The sequence below is a fragment of the Neltuma alba genome, unplaced genomic scaffold (genome assembly GCF_004799145.2).
Source record: "Neltuma alba isolate B1F8T4 unplaced genomic scaffold, ASM479914v2 tig00011419_pilon, whole genome shotgun sequence".
Lineage (NCBI taxonomy): Eukaryota > Viridiplantae > Streptophyta > Magnoliopsida > Fabales > Fabaceae > Neltuma > Neltuma alba.
The window spans coordinates 132,354-150,232 of record NW_021636103.1 but is presented as its reverse complement, the minus strand read 5'-3'; the positions used below and the strand labels follow the sequence as shown (position 1 = coordinate 150,232).

The window sequence follows — 17,879 nt, the reverse complement described above, 5'->3', positions numbered from 1 at the left end:
GCCTCTTGACAATTTTTTCTCTAAAATGAAAGTATTAATAAAAAAATTTAATAAATTATGGTCCAGAGCAAAAGATTATTGTTTTGTTCTAAAAAGATTATGACAATACTCTTAAAATTTTCTTATATTCATTTACAGATTCTGATAAATTATGCTGCTTTAATGCTTCCATTCTTGACAGCTTGTCAATAATCGCAAATCAAGGGATGCTGAACATAACTTCATCCGTTCGATGTACATTGATTGCGTATTAAATTAATTAAACATTATTTTTTTATTAAAAATTTCACTTGATAAAATGGAAAAAATTTATTTTTTAAAATATTTTAATAATAATTTGATAAAATTTAAATGTTTCAAAAAATCATCTTCCAAACAAAATTATGCTATTATACATGACTTTTTGAATAAAATTATTTTATGATAGTACTAGGTAGACAACAATAATCTTTCCTTTTTATCAACAAAAAAGAACAATTCAGATTTTTTTTGAAAAAAATTATTTACAGTAAAATCCGATAAACTCCTACCCATTAATTGCGTTAATCAATTAGATTCCTGAGCAAGGCATCAACGAGACAGCACAAACACGAACTATCATTGGTTCCCTATCGTCCACACCGTGCAGGCGTCCACACTATATCAGAGCTCAAATTCTTAGCGGGGAAGACTCACGATCACCCCTACTACGGCTTCTCTGGCAGCACAAAATGTGAAAATGGCACTCCGAAACGTGTAAAGCAAAACCGTTTGCATTTTCCGTACTCTCTCCCACGCGGCGACGAAAATGGCGATCACGATCTGCGACCTTCCTTCTCCCCCCAGTCACCGCCGCTTCCACGTCGACCTTGACGAAACTTATATTTCCGTCACTGTTACTGCCAGGGCCGCCGTTGTCCGACGCTGGATCAACACCACCAACTACCTTTATCGACCCTACCTCGGCAGACTCATCGTCGGTCTCGGCGTTCAGTGGACTCCCGGAGACGGAGATGCACCAGCAGATACATTGCAACTCTGCGTGGGATGCCGGTGCCTTGTGTACCAGCTGAGTCACTCACCCTATGTGCCGAGCAAGCTCCGGCAATTCCTCATGGACCCTTGCAATACCTTTGTTGGCTTCTGGAACCATTCGGATCGGTTGAAGCTCGCGATTTCGAAGCATAGGCTGAACATGCTAAGGAATCCTCTGGATATAAGGGAGTACGTGGTAACAGACGACGGTGAGAGCCTCCAGGGGGCTTCGGTCGAGGAGATTGTTCGAGAATACCTTGGGATTGATGGAGTGAGAATGAGAAAAGAGATCAGTATGAGCGACTGGGGCGATGAGTCTCTCAGCGATGAGCAGGTTCTGCAGGTGACTCTCGATGCTCACTGTGCGTTTGAGATCGGGAAGAACATTAGGGCTTGGAGATTCACTTAGGTCAGTCCTAAAAATATACCTCTGTTTCTAGATTTCGTCTCTGTTTTCCCAGAAGCTTTAGCATTTTCACAGTTCAAGTATGTCTTTGATCAGTAGATGAATGTGCTTGAGCAAGTTTTAATGGTGATAGACTGATGTAGTTTGCTTAACGGAGAATTCTTCTTCGGTAATTACCTAGTCTTTTTGGGACCATTTATGGCGATTTGACAGCAAAGAGAGGTTATCGTGGCTGCTTGTTATTTGATTTGTGTCATTTCCATTTCAAAAAAGCCCCTCCTTTCTGAGCCAAACGAAAAAAGATTTGAGAGAAAGGAATTATAGGCGAATTAATGGGAAGAAACCCGCTGCGTCTGCTTTCTGAACAAAGACCAAGAAACAAGAAAGACTAACTGGCCGCTTTCATTTCCTTTGCTCGTCCTTCTCATCAATTCATTTTATTCTGATTTTCATGCTGTTAGAAAAAATTATTCTTAGAAAAACAAATTCTTCTGTATATTTATTTCAGGAAAAATATTTTTAAAATTATGATTTTCATTCTATCCACACATTTTTAACTGAGAATTATTTATCATTCTACTGTACTGTAGTTTTTCCTCATATATTTGTAACGTGAACATGACGAGTGTTTGGATGAAAACTCCGCTATAAATATCTAATAAGACTTTTGTCTCGAAAAACAGTTTTTAAAAGTGTTTTTGAAACATCCAAATAACCCGTGATTCTTATAAAAAGGAATTACATAACTTATAAGTAAAGAGTTAAGGTGCAGAAACATTTTTTTGGGTCATTTAGTACCCAACGTATATTTTTGTATACATATAACATCTTAAAATATATTTTTTTTGTGTCCAACACCTAAAATATTTTTCTTGCATTCAGTGCTGGATATACTACAAAATAATTCAGCTCAAAGTATTTTAAGATGTTAAATGTATGTGAAAAAATATTTTGAGTTGCTGGATGAGTGGATGTACCGATTCCAAGCATTATATAAAGATCTTAAAAACGAGTAACGTGTTTTTATGAGTTATGATTAATCTGATTTGTTAAATATTTTATACTATGAATATATAAACAATGTTAATATTAATGATATTAATATAATTAAAAAAGTTATGGTCAAAAAATATAATTAAAAAAGACTCCTTCCAGTCCAAAATATTTTTTTTTGAGGCTTTTATTTGCAAGGACAAGGCCATTTAATATTTTAATAATAATAAAATGTAAAATAATTCAAAAACAATTAATATTTTATTTAAATACTGTTTTCAAGTTTTTTATCATAAACTTCAAATAACTAATTCGCAGGTAATAAACAATTAGTTAAAAATAATAAATAGGTTAAAAATATATTTTTATTTTCAAATATGCGTTTATAATAAATGAGAAAAAGATAAAAGAAAATTTGTAAAAAAATGTGATGAGAGAGAAATAATTAAAGATAATATTAAAAAAAATATTAAATGTTAAAACAAACACAAGGTAAAGCTTATAAAATGGATCATGTCTCTTTTTAAATTTAAAACATATAAATATAACAGGATCGGATGGAGTAAAATTATAATTATTTTAAAATAAAATGATAGCTATAAAATAGCAAGTTTTTATTGTCACGTTACGTTGCATGTCTACTGGTTATTTTATTCCTTTATTGGTATCTTGGAGTCTTGGCTCTAAAACTTTTCTTTCTTTCTTTTGGGTGAAGAGCTTGATAAAACTTTCTCTGCATATACATTACAAAGAGGGAGGATGATATATACCCAATATATAATACAAGGAATACAATCAGGCCTTAGCAATATATGAGGCCATACTGGCAAAAAGAAAAGCTCAAAAATACAGACTAGAGAAGCGATAGGAGGCTTAAGGCTTTCTATTCACTCACGCAGCGAGGAGAAACTTTTGGAGAAAACCACATTTGGTTTCCTATGTGAAACTACTTCTAGTTTTTAATATAAAAATTAATTTGACTTTTAATTGTAACAATAACAAAGTATAATAATATTAAGAATTTTGATCTTTACAATTTATCAATAATTAAAATTATAACTATTAATACCAAAATTATCATCAAAATTCATTCAATCTATAGTGATTAGGATATTGAACTGAACGAGAAAAAATAGGATCAATAGCAACATAATTATTTAAACCGGTGCATTACTGGTTTACATCAGTTTTTACCGGTTTTTACAAGTTTACACCGGTTTTGCGGGTTCGATACCAGTTTAACTCCTCACTGGTTTAATGTATAAAATCAAATCAGACTACTGACCGGTTCACCGATTTTCCGGTTGAACTAGTTGGTTCGGTCTGGTTTTTCTTTTCTTGTTGGCTTTTTTGGTCATGCATTTTCTAGGGTAGTTCCTCTAATAGTTTTATATCTTCCATTCTTGAGCCAAACTATATCCTCCATGTAGGAGTAAATTAAACGTATACAAAAGTTATACGAGGGAATCAAAATCAGATCGAAACATGAGAAATAGATCCAACCATGTATAAACAAACCGGGTGGAGAGAAGGTGGTGTTCTTCTTACCTTGATAGGCTTCATTGAGAAAGAAAAAACATGCAAAGCCATGAAAAGAAAAAAAAAAAAAAGGCAAATGGCAAATGGCATGCTTGAGATTTTCTTCCTTTTGACAATATGGTATCTTAGGTCGGTCCCATTCCAATTTAAGAATTTTCAGCGAGGCTCAAGCTAATTCTGATTGAGTTATCTTGAGAGAATCACAAAGGACAGCAAAATTCCCCCGCTAAATACTTAACGTGTAACAAATGTTGATGAAGGAAAAAAAATGTACAAGACTATAAGAATTTAGGGATCTTATACCTATCTTTTTAGATGGGCAGAGGATCGGATCCCTTTATTTATAACTGTAAATACAACTACTAAGCCAATAACTGTATATCGCTCAATATGAGTTATTTGTAACACATTCTCATGTATCAAAAAATGCATTAAATTAACAACATTTTCTAATTTTACTCTTACTAAAGTTCTATTTCTACTTCTCTTTACATTTACAAATCATTTTCATCTCTCTATTTTCTTTCTTACTTTTCAATAAGATTTAAATAATGATAAAATTGAAAAACAAATATTAAATCTACTACAAGTAACTTATATTTAGAATTGGAATGATATATTATTAAGGACGTCTTACTTCGTCAATTATGATATTTTGAAGAGGGTACTCCAAACCAAAGTTTTAAAGATGGGAACATAAAAAATCGATCTCTTCAATAATACACTCAAATAACACATGCACCTTCTTGAATTGATCTCTGGAGCTACTTCAAAATTTAAACTAAGGCTTATCATTGTGGGCAATGTAATGGGTTCCAAAGTTGAGATTTTGAAACTCACCATATTTAAGTTTATCAAAGTAAATTGAAATAAAAGTCAGTTTTATCACCGCTAATCCAAACATATCCTAAATGCTTCTAATGCCTAATGCAAAACACAAAGCATATGTTTGGATTGGCGTTACAATTGACAAACGTGCCTTGGGCAATATGAAAAGTGTTGGAAATTGTGCCCTAGGGGTCAATTATTGTGTTATGAACATTGTTAATTTATGAATTTATTAATTATGTTATCATATTATTTGCATGTTTACTGTGATGACTATCCTTGGATAACTCATGATTTATCCTAAATGTTCCTAGTCGGTCATCTATGTGGGAGTAGAGATGAAATAAGACCAGTATGACTTTAAAGATATATAGAGATATAAATTAAAGTCATAAGTACATGTAAGAGTACAAGGTGTTGGACCGACCTGCTATAAGAGAATTGCATGGGTTAAGTCATAAGCTTCTCTCATATACAAACCATGTCACTGTGTCCTTTGACCTGAGATCATCATGGATTCCTACATGAGAAACGCTCAGTTTTGACCTAGTCAAAAGTCACTTTTGACTGAGTGATCATAAAGACTATGTTCAGGCTTAGTGGTTTTTCATGCGGAGGAATGTGAATGGTCAAGATGGAATTTGTCCCTCACATTCGTAGAGAGATATTACTGGGCCCCTCGATGAGTGAGTTTGAAAAATGTATGGCCATACTATAATATAAAGGTAGTTCCGTTTCTATACTCAGACTATTCAGGGATTGAGAAAGTAACGGTCACGAATAGAAGGATGACGTTCTCCATGCCTCATCCATGACCAAAATGTCGTGTGACAAAAGGGACGTGATATGGTTGTATGAAAGGTTACATCGTTCAATGATCCTCATATGATTTGGATAGTCGTGATGTCTTGCTAGAGACCGCTTACGACTTGTGAGTCATTATAGTTAATGGCCCACTGCCAACTTCATATGGGCCTACAGGGTCGCACACAAAATAGCCCAACACGAGTTATGATGTCTAAATTCATTGAATCTAAGATATGTTCATATTCAATGAATAATATAAGGTGGACGTGTATATATATATATATATATATAAATTTCTATATTATTCAAATTGTATGCTTTCTACTTCTGTTTTATGAATGCTATAGTTAATGGCTTGATGTTTTTTTTGTAAGAAGAAAAGTTACCTAATAAAATTTAATTATTTTAATTTATTATTTTTCTTGAATTTATCAAATTGTATATATACGATATATAACTTTCACTCTTTAATATAAAACCTTAGTGGGCTAATTTGAAAAGATTAAAGAAGCTAAATAAATTATTTAATTATTACTTATGTTACATAATCTCGCTAAAATACTTACGTGTATTATAAAGTTCATGCTCTTTTCAGTCATTTTACTTCTAAATTTACTTTTCTATTAATCATCCAAACAAGTGTCAATTTTTTCAACTGACTTTTTACAAATTAAACACCAATTCAAACATAAATCACATTATACTTTAACTTAAGTTTGCAAATGTTGATTGGAATAAAAGTCAGTTTTGTCACGGTTAATCCAAACATATCCTAAACATGTGAGAGGAGTTTAATCTCAACTTGTGTGAATCCGGAGAAACCAAACACCTTTTAGTTTGCACACCTAAACACAGTCTTACAAACTCAGTTCCTAGTTCTTACTATACCACTGTTTAGCTGCTTTTGTGCTGAATTGTTTTGCTCCTCAAACTTAGAAGTCTCCTAATTCAAATAACAGCTTGTTTTCACGAAACTGGATTTTTCAAATAAAGTTTTCCTGCTGGCAACAAAAAGAAAAACTTAAGTTTACCTTGTATCAGGTTCTATAATGGTTAATTGAATTGACATTTTATGCGGATTTTGGAACCAGTGCAAAAATATGTGGTTCGGTTATATACCAATTATAAAGATAACATGCATAGAAAGTATGCTTTCTACTTCTGTTTTAGCTACAATCTACATGCAAAAAAATTGATATTTTTAAGAGAGTTAAATAGCTTCCAACATTTCGAAATTTTTTTTAGTAGTATCCATTATACTAGACTGGATTTTTGTGTACCAAGTGTTCTAAATACTTTAAGAACAAAATTACTTTAAAATTCTGAATGATGCCAAAAAAAATATTTGAGGATGGTGAATATAACTTAACATTTTTTGCTAACAACTTAACCCTTTTGAAAAAATAAAATAAAATAACCTCCAATTTAAAAAATTGCTTCTATATTTGTCATGATTTTATAAATTCTATTAAATCTTAAGCCGTCCTCTAAGTGGCCAATCTTTACTCTCTCTCTCTCTTCCCCCCAGACGACAAGCATGAGGGAGGCAGTTCGAACACAAGCTGAGGCGAGAGAGAGAGAGAGAGTCTGGACTTTGAATTGGAAATTTTAGATTAGGAAGGACAGTAATGCTATTTTATAATTACAATACAATACTCTAAAGTATTTTAAAACTTACTATTAATTTTGACATTCTTTGGGACTAGATAAATAAATTCTGCTCTTTAGGACTTGCGTGTAATTTTATTTAAATCTTAAGTCGTCCTCTAAGTGGTCTATTATTATTATTCTTCTGATTTTAAATATAAGATATTTATATTAGTATGTATAAAAATTTTATATTTAGTACACGAGGAATATTATTTTTTGAGCAAAGGAGAGGCAAGCTAAGCTTGAAGCAAACGAAAACACTAGGAAGGGACTGGATTAGTCAATCTTTACTTTTGTCTGCATGCGGGTGCATTTTTGTTGGTCAATGATTCAATGTTACGAATAGTCCAAATTGCCCCTACTTTAATAGAATGACGTCGTTTTATTTGCCATGGCATAAAGGCGCGGTTAATGAAAGACTTGGAAAGAACCCGAGTCTTCCCCGAATGCATAATTCATCGCCGGAGCCCATTGAACGACAGCAAAGAAGCGTTAAACGACATCAAACTCGAGTAACAAATCCAGCATCCGCAGTTTTTCTTTGCTCGTCGCTGTCGGAAGCGGACGAACACTTGAATAAAAGCTCCGGTTTTTCGTTCTTGTTGCGAATACTAGCATTCCGTTCCCTCGAATTGACTAAGAAGTCAGAACTTGCTCAGTTTATTCAGTTCTCTGCTTTATTTTCTGAAAAATAAATTTTTAGGGTTAGGGATTCACTCTGTACGCCAAGCTGGATAGGCACAGAGGAGACCGCTATGGCAACACCAACCACGATTCTCACCCGTATCGTCACTCCAGAGCTCCGTCCCGCTTCTCGGACGCTCCCTTCAACAACCGCGGCGGTGGAGCCTCTCACCACCGGCAGTTTGACAGCCCACCCCGTCGCTCTCCTGGAAGAGGTGCAGGGTTCCGATCACCGGGTTTTGGCGGCAGCGATGGGTTTAGGCCAGTGAGTGGTGAGGGTCCTGGAGGGTTTGGGTTTAACGGTCGTCAGGGGCAGCCTCTGTCGGGTCAGAAACGAGGGTTTCCCTTCTCTGGACGTGGAGGGTCGCCAGGTGAGTGTAACTCGTGTTTGCTTCCTGTTAAAATGTTGCATTGAATTGTAATTTTGAATGGGGTGATTTTTCAAGCCGGCTAGTTTGACCCCGGCAATGTGAGATTGTAGTTATTATTCGCTTTTTAAAATAACATGCATGCTTACCTGGTCGCTTGAGACTGTGTTTATTATTCACTTCTTGTATGTTCCACAATAGCAGAGCTATTGTGCACCAGAGTTATGGGAACTGCGCTTGTATATTTTGGAGAGATGAGGATAACGTTTGTGTATTTTGGGATGCTTAAGATATGGTTAATGCTTCTGTTAGGAGTGCTTGGATTTTTATTCTTTTTTAGGCTGCAGTTTAGCATGCCTTATATGGCCTCGATTGGCAGCCAGAGAGTCCATGGTGATCTGAGGTGTGGTGGCACTAATTTCCATGTTCAGTTAGTCTATACACCGGAGCAGCAACTTTTAGATAACCTTAACAGAAATTATGTGGAGAATTTTTATCTAGCATGCCTTTTCTATTTTTTCCTTTTTCATACTTCTAAAATAAAAGTTTGTCTGTAACCTTGTTGCCTAATTTGCCCTTCATCCCTTTGAACCCTGTTCCCGATCGTCCTTTCCAAAATGATATATGTTTGCCTGTTGAATGAGGAAAGAACAGAAAAACGGATGAACCAGAGTGCCAGAGTGATTTATGGTTGCAAACCTGGAAAGGATGAAGGGGAGTGTGAGCCCATCCTTTGCAGTCCAAGCCACTCTTTCAGACTGTAGCCTCGAACGCAGGTTTAGAGGAACGCATCAAGGTCAAGCTTGTAATGTCATTGTTTGATTAAAAAGTTTAAATATTAAAATTATTAATTATTGAAATAAATATTATGACAAAAAAGAAACAGGCATGCAGAAAATTTGAATTTATTGAAAGAGATGAACGGGTAAGGAAAGGGAGATGACTTGTGTGTAGGATACAGGATGAATAGGAAACAATGGTTATTACAAAATGTATAAAACATGAGAGAATAATTTGTGATGGAGGTGTAGAGAAAGAAGATTAAATAGGAATGCAAAATCAAAGCATCAATATGTATAATAAAATTCAGAAGTCATACTATTATGAATAATGCAATTCACCTCAAACACCGTACAATGCAGGGGGCCCATCTCTTGTTACAAATGTGAATTAGTTTTTTTTTTTTTTGTAAAACAATTTGTATAAACACCCAGGCTTAACCGAATTTCAGCATCATCGTTTTTTTTCATCATGGTTACCCTCATGGTTCTTTGGTAAAAAAAAGAAAGGAAAAAATAGCATCCCTTGTAGGTTTATATCGTTCTACTGTGACTTGGTATCTGGATCAGTACTGCAGACTGGCAAATCTCGATTTAGGTAACACTAGGGTGTTCCTCTGCAATGGACACCTTAAAATGGATGTTATTCATATTTAGAAATTGTTTATAATGAAAGCAGATTTTCAAGATGTGGGATAAACATGCCATGTAAAAATCTAAGTTTTTCTTAAATCTCAGTGGTTTTGTTTTGTTACTTGTATGTGTTGCTGGAGCATATTTGCATTTTGAATCTGTTGCTCTTCGTCAGTTTTTTTGGGGTGCTTGTTTTCAGTAGCATGGAATAGATTGCTTGGTCCATTTCTTGTTGTATATATAACCTCTCCTCTAGCACATTATGAAACAGAAATGACTGACATTTTCCCCTTTAATTTTAAGACCGTTTTGGGGGGGAAAGTTTTGCCAAACTTTTTGTTGGATCTGTTCCACGGACAGCAACTGAAGAAGATGTAAGTCATTTAACCTTCTCATCTTTTTCCTTTTTGGTTTGGGTTGGGATTTTGGAGAGTTTGATTTTGAAACTATTAAATAAGCTTTCCAGTATTCTATAGTTTTCAGATAATTTTTTTAAGGGTTTGAAAGGATGCCTGTTCTCTTGCCAACAGCACTTGTTCTCATTTTGCCCGATTTTTGTGACTAAAAGTTATCTTGTTACAATTATTTTTGATCAGATTCGGCCTTTGTTCGAGCAACATGGGAATGTGGTTGAGGTTGCTCTGATCAAGGATAGAAAGACAGGACAGCAGCAAGGTATTTATGTTTTTTTTTTTTTTTTAAATTTTAATTCAGTGACTTTTTTCAGTATGATTTCTTGCTTGGGCCATTGGGTCATTGGTCCAATAGGTAGGAGGTTAAACTGAAAACTAAACGACAGAGTCAGTTTTGGCGTGTTATATACTGATTTGGGCCTGTTGATTCCGTATTGACTGGTTTTAGATCATTTTAGTTTGGTAATGAACATCCCACCTACCTTTGCTATATGTATAATTTGAAATGTGAGCCATTCATGACAGATTGATGGATAGAGCACGGGTAGTCTGGCATAGTTTAAATTTGAAAATTTTACAAAATGGGTCCAATGAGTTGGGTCAGCAAAAAACCGGTTGGGTCAACCAGTTATGCCAGTCTAACTCTCCAGACTGGAGCCTCTGAAGCCTCTGAGCTCGTGTTGCTAGTTCCATGTATTGAACTGTTTGTTGTAGTCCCGGGCCAAATACTTGGCCACTGCCTTTTTGGTCCTTATCCTGTCGTCTCAGAAGGAGCATGAGATATACGCTTGCTGTAAACCACTAATTGTGCAGTAGATTCAATTTCGGAGGGCTAGCATATCTTGTTCTTGCAACTTTAGCTGCATACAAGGAACAAATTCCCAACTATCGTTTATAAGAGGCAGTTGAATGTTATACTGTAATTTGTTTACGTCCAAAATGTTTACATTAAATGAACATAGAAACTGCTGATTGTTTCATTTAATCTAATTTAATGAAAAGACGTGGGCTCGAAGTTTAGCTTACCAGATATAGATTTGATTGTTACATTGCAGTAATTGGTGTGTTGTAATTTCACTGTTAAGCTTATGAATGGCGGACTTGATTGTCATGTAATGGGTGGTCATCTATGGTTCTTATTATAAAACCTTGACAAAAATACTCAATTTAATTGTCATGCTTATACAATAAATTTAATGAGCTAATGTCATGCAATCAAAGTTCTGTGACTACACTGTCAGATTGTAAGAAATGCAGCCCTCAAATTTTATTTAATAGCCAGCCATATGGTTGTTTCGATTTGTATTTTCAAGAACGGTTTGGGATTGCTGCAGGTTGCTGTTTCATAAAGTATGCTTCACCTGATGAAGCTGATCAGGCAATTAAAGCATTGCACAATCAACATATTCTTCCCGGAGTGAGCTGTTGTTCTTTGAATCCTAAATATTAAATAGTAGGAGTGCTAGATACTGGTTTTCTCACACATTTTCTTTTTGTTATATTAGGGAGTTGGTCCAATCCAAGTGAGATATGCTGATGGTGAACGAGAACGCCTTGGTAATATTCCTAAGAATTATCGACATGTTGATTTTTAAATTTGAATAATGTCGGATTGTTGCCATTTTTAATCCTAGTAAATTATTTTCAGCTATTTCTTGATTGGAATTCCTCCCTGATAATTATTCACGTTAGTAAGATCTTTGGCCTATATTTCGTAAAAGAACATTGAAGACTTTCCCACTGTTAAATTTGTGTTTCATGTTTACATCTGTTATTCTATCTCTTCAAATTTATTTGTTGAGTAGTAGTTTTACGAAGACTGAAAATTTGTCTCCTTTATGAGTTTCTATGCATTGTATATTGTGTTTAGTATTGTTGGAGACTTTCCCAGTCCCAAATAAAAAAAATCCAACCTCTTTAGTGAAATATTTTTTTTTTCTTGGAATAAATCTGTAACTTCTGCTAATCGGGTAACATATACACACCAATCAAAAGAGAAAAGAAACAAAATAATGAAAACAAGAGACCCAATCATCAACCACCACCACCTTCTAACCATGGAGGTGGCTGATGAAAGATACGGAGATTATCAGTGATCCATGAGCAAATTTAGCCAGGCTGTCAGCATTATTTGTGCAATCTCTGTTTATTTCGGAACTTAGAACAAACAACTTAGTTGAGATGATGCTAGTAATATAAGTTTCATCATTATTTGGTTCGTTAATTGTTTGGGTGTGCATTAGCTTGAGCTTGTTATGAATTTTCTGAGTATTTGTACTGACCAATGTTGCTGTAAATTAATGTTTATTGCAGGTGCAGTTGAATACAAATTATTTGTGGGCTCTCTGAACAAACAGGCTACTGTAAAGGAAGTTGAGGAAGTATGTTAATGCTTAACTTCACATTTCAGACATTCATCCATTCCCATTATGCATATCATATAATGATATAATTATATGATGTATAAGCATTATATAATTATTTTTAGAAAATGTGATCTTTGGCAGTTTGGTCTAAAGTTATTGTGATATGTGACGCCTGATATCTGGAAAGCTTAGAACATGAAACTAAATGATGTCTTTTGCATCAGATTTTCTCAAAATATGGACGGGTAGAAGATGTTTATCTGATGCGTGATGAGAAGAAGCAAAGCCGTGGTATATTCCTTACCCTTGCAAGATTTTTGGTGGAAAATCTATGACTATTTTGTTCTGTAAAATAAGCTGATATTTATAATGTCTGACCACATAGTTGTTAAATCTTGATTCTCTTGTTTTGGTAGGGAAGGGGCATTTTTTGGGTTCCCGCCTTCTAAATGTTATTGGGAAAGTACACATTTATTGATTTGCTTAGTTCTATATGTTACCCTTTCCTCCAAATGATAAGTTAGAGGCTATTTGTTTTTATGTTGCCTTTTCCTTGACTCTGGCTGTGTGTTTAACTCCAATGCTGGATGGCCATATATAATCCTTTTCCTCTTTTGATTGAAGGATGTGGTTTTGTTAAATACTCTCACAGAGATATGGCCCTGGCAGCTATAAATGCACTTAATGGAATTTATACAATGAGAGTAAGAAAAATTATACCTGTTTCTGTTATAACCTCTTTTTTAATAACGTGAAAGCTTTCTGCTTATGACCATGCATCTCTCTGTGCAGGGTTGTGATCAACCTTTAACTGTACGGTTTGCTGATCCTAAGAGACCTCGACAAGGGGATTCAAGGTTTGTAACGTCAAGCGCCTGCTGACATTTAAACTCTTAAGTTCACTAGAATGTTAATGGATTGAACAAAGCATGGGCATTCAGACTTTGATTGAGTGATTGGCTTGTTCAATGATATGTATATAAAATAAAAGTTAAGCAGGGAGTCTGCCTGCCTTTTTATTTAACAAATTGAACTTAAGGTCCATTATAGCCCTACTTATTAAGCAGGACCAGTTCAAATGGCTGCAGGGACTAGAAACGAGCCTAACTTCCTGTGACTTGCAGATTGATCCTTTGCCTTTGCGCAACTATCATTGAGATGTACCCTTAATGCTTGAACGTGATCTGCTATTGGGTTACAATTTTTTTTTTTTGCATTTTTGCTTTTTTTTTTTTTTTGAATGTATGCATAAGCAATTTGTTCTCTTCTTATAATCCTGACTCACATTATGAACGTTTACCCTAAACTCTTGTCTGCATGCATATGAATGTTTATCAATCTGCTTGTACCAAATAATTGATTGAAATTCAGCACTTCTGACTATGTACTTTAATTGTCCTATATATTTTTCCATTGTGATTTTTTTTTTGGTAAGTATGAGGTTTTTGATATTTTGTTGCGGCTTGCAGGAGTCCTGCATTTGGTTCAAGATTTGAAGTACCAGGTCCCAGACATCCAGCATTTGGTCCAAGATTTGAAGCACCGAGTTCTATGTACCTCCTCCTCCCTCCTTTCCTTCCCTTGGTTTCCTGTCTTCTGAATGGTTCGTTAATTGCCTTCTCTTCATGCTTGGGAGTTAGATATTGCTTCATTCTGTATTTATTTTTTCAGACCTCCATTCATTATTAATGATCCCTTGGGTGATCAAGCCTCTGCTCCCACTGCTTGGCGTCCAATGCATCCTTCAAATATGGGGCCATCATCTAACGCTGGTATGCATAACCTGAGGCCTCCATTGCTTCCAAGATCTGGTGACATGGACATGACATTGGCTATGAATGCAGTAAGTATAAATTTGACATTTCCACGAAAGTTTACCTAAAACGAAAAAAAAAAAAAGCTACCATTTTACTTGAAAGACACCTTTATTGTTGTCGTTATTGAAGTTTTAGAATCAAGTGATTCAAGCCACTGTATATTTCTTCTCTTCCTCCTTGTTATATTTATTAATTTATTAATGTTATTTTCTACGATAATGTGGTGTTTGCACCATCCATTTACTAACGTTTAAACAAATTTAGGGTGGCCCTGGGAATGGCTTTGGAGGCCCTTCAAATGGTCCTTTTCAAAGACAGGCTCTGTCATCAATGTCACAACAGGTATATGGAGATTATTGTGGTCTCATTCCATCTTTTCCAGCTTGAAGTAGATTTGTAAATGTCTCATTGCTTTCAGAATTTCAATCAAAACATTCCGCATATTCCACCAGCCAGCCAACAGATGTCGCCACTGCAGAAGCCTATTCAATCACCTCAGGACAAGCCTTCCTCCCTCCAGATGTACCCTCCAGCCCCGATCCCTTACTCACAAACACCACCTTCTCTTGCATCATTTAGGCAGGTTGGCCAACCACAACTTCCTTTTTCTGCTGGTCCTCTTCCTTCACAACAGGTGCATGGTCTAAATGGACACTTTCCAGTTTCTCAGCCTCAAGCTCAGCAGGTTGCTTCACCTGCTGCAGCTGCCCAGGGCCATGCTCCTCTAGATGCCAGCTTGCAAACAAATACAACGTTGACCACTACAAATCAACAGCAACTATCTACCTCTATGCAGCAGCAGCCACTTCAGCCTCAGCAGTCTCCATCCCAGTTGGCGCAAATGTTGTCACAACAAACTCAGACTTTGCAAGCAAGCTTTCATTCATCTCAGAAGGCCTTCTCTCAGCTTCAACAACAACTACAGATGATGCAACCATCTAGTCAAGGTTTAACACTGCAGCAAAATGCAGAATCTATGAAAAAGCAGGTATTTTATACTATAAGTATAGTTAGTTAGTTCATGATGTGGAGGGATACTGTTGTAGATGTTGAACATCTCTGCATATATGAGGTCTCATGAATTGGCAATGAGTTGTCTTGCTTAATTCACTGAGGGCATTGTCTTGTGAGATTTGGTTTAGAAGATGCCCTCCAGGTTTAATGCAAGAAAGATTTCAGTATTGTTTTCATTGATTTTATTCTTTTAATTGTTTACAGCTGGCAGATTGTCAACTTTTCACTATATTGCCTGACTGATTGTAAACCTTTTATTGTGCGTGACTGTTTGTTAATGATGACTAGATGCATCATTTGTGCTTCTCCTGTGTATATAGATAGGACGCATATCCCTTGGGTTTTATGTATTTAATTTTCCTTTTAATAGCATTCTATTGTTCTTCAGTCTCGGTGGACGGGGGCTGCACCAACTGCAGATGTGCCTTCATCCTTATCTGCTTCTGCTGCCCCTCCAATAAGCCAGAACATAACTCCTGCAAAATGTGATTGGACAGAGCATATATCTCCTGAGGGCTTCAAGTACTATCACAATAGTGTTACTGGCGAAAGTCGGGTTGGTATTTATTTGAGTTGCCTTATATTTTTTTTCCTTTCTGGTTAATTTTACTTTCTAACTAAGGTTTTCTTACATGAACCTATAGTGGGAGAAACCCGAAGAGTTGATATTATCTGAACAGCAAAGGCCATCTGTTCAGCAATCTCAAAATCAGTCACAGCCTCCAATATCACCTCAGCAAGTTCCTCAAATCCAGCAATTACAGTCTCAAGGCCAACTCCAAGGACAGGTTCTCCAGCAACAGGTACAAGAGCTTTCTTCGTCTTCCTTAATGTCTGTTTCTGGCATCTAGTGTAGCGTTGAAAGATGATTTATTATGCTGACTTGCCTTCTGCAATTGTAGTACCAGGCATATGCAGTTGCAGGTCATCAAAATGTTCAGGTAACATTCTTTTTCAAATTTGTGCAATGCCCTTTTTCTTTCTGTCTTCTACTTTTCTTGGAGAAGTTTCTAGGACTCTTGTGGCATTTGCTCCCTTGGAAGTAATTTCTAGATTATGTAGTTGTAGGCCATGGCTGATGCTACCGCAGAAGCGGTCAAAGTGGAATTGTTAGTCAGTCATACCTTATTCCCTAGTTGAGTCGATGTCCGATCCTGAGACTTGAGAGACAACAGCTGGAGGTTAATACACTCTCTTGTCCTAAAATATGGGATACTTCTAACTACCTTACTGAAACCATGATGAGGTAGTTAAATCATTAAAATAGCCCACAATTGATATAATTTTATGGGTGTAACCCTATTTAAAAGCATGAATTTTTGTTCTAAAAAATTCTGAGTTGTAAACGATGATGATTTTGCTAAAAAAGATAATTAATGCCTTACTTTTATATGCAAAGTGACTAATATATAGGACCATCAGTTTGTTTTAGAAAGTGACTGACGTATAGGACTGGAAGGAGTATATATGTTGACTCACTTCTTTACTATTGTATAATGTTCAGCACCTCAGTCAATGTATTTATTTTGAGCATAGCCATTAAAATTTCTATCTCCTTATATGCATAGGGAAAACAAGGTGAGGGGGGATTTCTTCATGGTAATATTTTCTCGTGCACATGCTTGAAATTTGGTCTGGTCTCTTAGGAAGTTGGCTTGCACTTGTTTGGAACTGACAGGTCACAACTCCATGTATTGTGCAATCTCTGTTTAGTCTAACCCTTGTTTCCTCAAAAACATCGCAGGGAATGTATTCTATGCAAGAATGGATGTGGAAAGATAAGCCAGCAGGTGCCACTTCTCCCTTATTTCAATATTTATGGTGTTTATGGTCTGCTGCCAATTAGTGGGTTATGGTGCTAAATCTCAGCGTTACTATAAATTTAACTTGGCCATTCTGTTTTTTGACCGATGAACCTTCACAACCTTCATGATGGAGCGAGTCAGATTTACATTTTTTTTCAAAGGCTTATCGTTGTTATAGTTATGAGAGCTCAGATGACGAGGGGAGTTTAGAGTAAGGGTGGATTGTGAATCACCATGCCTATGGATGTGCTTTAAGAGTATTTATTATTGCTTACGTCTCACTTTCTTCCTACTATGTTCTCCAGAAATTCTGGATCTGACATTTATAGTTTCTTGACCTGCAGGGATTTGAAAATGCATGTTAGGTTGAGCTTTGAGGTGGTGCACTGTAAGAGGCTGCAACCTTGAAATGGCTGAGGAACAGAGCCTCTAATCTGATGTTCAGGGTAGGGGTTGTGATGTGACCTCTGAGCAACATGAAACATGTCACAAAAAGAGTCCATTTTGCAGCCACCATTTCCGCCATTTGAGAATTCTATCACTGGCTTAGGACTAGAAAAGCCTGCTGGGGTCATTCTATTTAACAAAATAAAATTCCTCTACAGTCTTTTATGTAACATAGTTTTTCTCCGTAAATTATTATATTATATTATTATATATCTTCAACATGGCTAACATCAAGCCTTTGCTATTCCCAGCCAGCTATATTGCCAAAATAATTCTAGTGAAAGCGGTAAATATTAGTTGCACTATATCGATTAAA

At 35.7% G+C, this 17,879-nt stretch overlaps 3 protein-coding genes across 3 annotated transcripts in view; 2 read left to right on the top strand and 1 right to left on the bottom strand.

The window, feature by feature from the left end:
* Positions 1–7,878, bottom strand: part of LOC114713176 (galactokinase) — a 20,804-nt gene extending 12,926 nt beyond the window's left edge. Inside the window, exon 1 of the mRNA XM_028897770.1 lies at positions 7,746–7,878. The gene's annotated coding sequence lies outside the window, so the exon portion shown is untranslated. The remainder of the gene's footprint in view (positions 1–7,745) is intronic.
* Positions 744–1,423, top strand: LOC114713145 (uncharacterized). The gene has a single exon (XM_028897735.1). It carries the CDS (start codon positions 788–790, stop codon positions 1,421–1,423), a length of 636 nt encoding a protein of 211 aa, XP_028753568.1. The 5' UTR covers positions 744–787.
* On the top strand, positions 7,609–17,879 carry LOC114713144 (flowering time control protein FCA). Its single transcript, XM_028897734.1, has 19 exons — positions 7,609–7,749; positions 7,947–8,292; positions 10,005–10,075; positions 10,298–10,376; positions 11,449–11,531; positions 11,620–11,671; positions 12,428–12,495; positions 12,705–12,771; positions 13,105–13,184; positions 13,273–13,337; positions 13,950–14,033; positions 14,152–14,323; positions 14,562–14,639; positions 14,716–15,285; positions 15,700–15,867; positions 15,956–16,114; positions 16,214–16,252; positions 17,056–17,101; positions 17,461–17,879. Exons 1-19 carry the CDS (start codon positions 7,609–7,611, stop codon positions 17,466–17,468), a joined length of 2,376 nt encoding a protein of 791 aa, XP_028753567.1. The 3' UTR covers positions 17,469–17,879.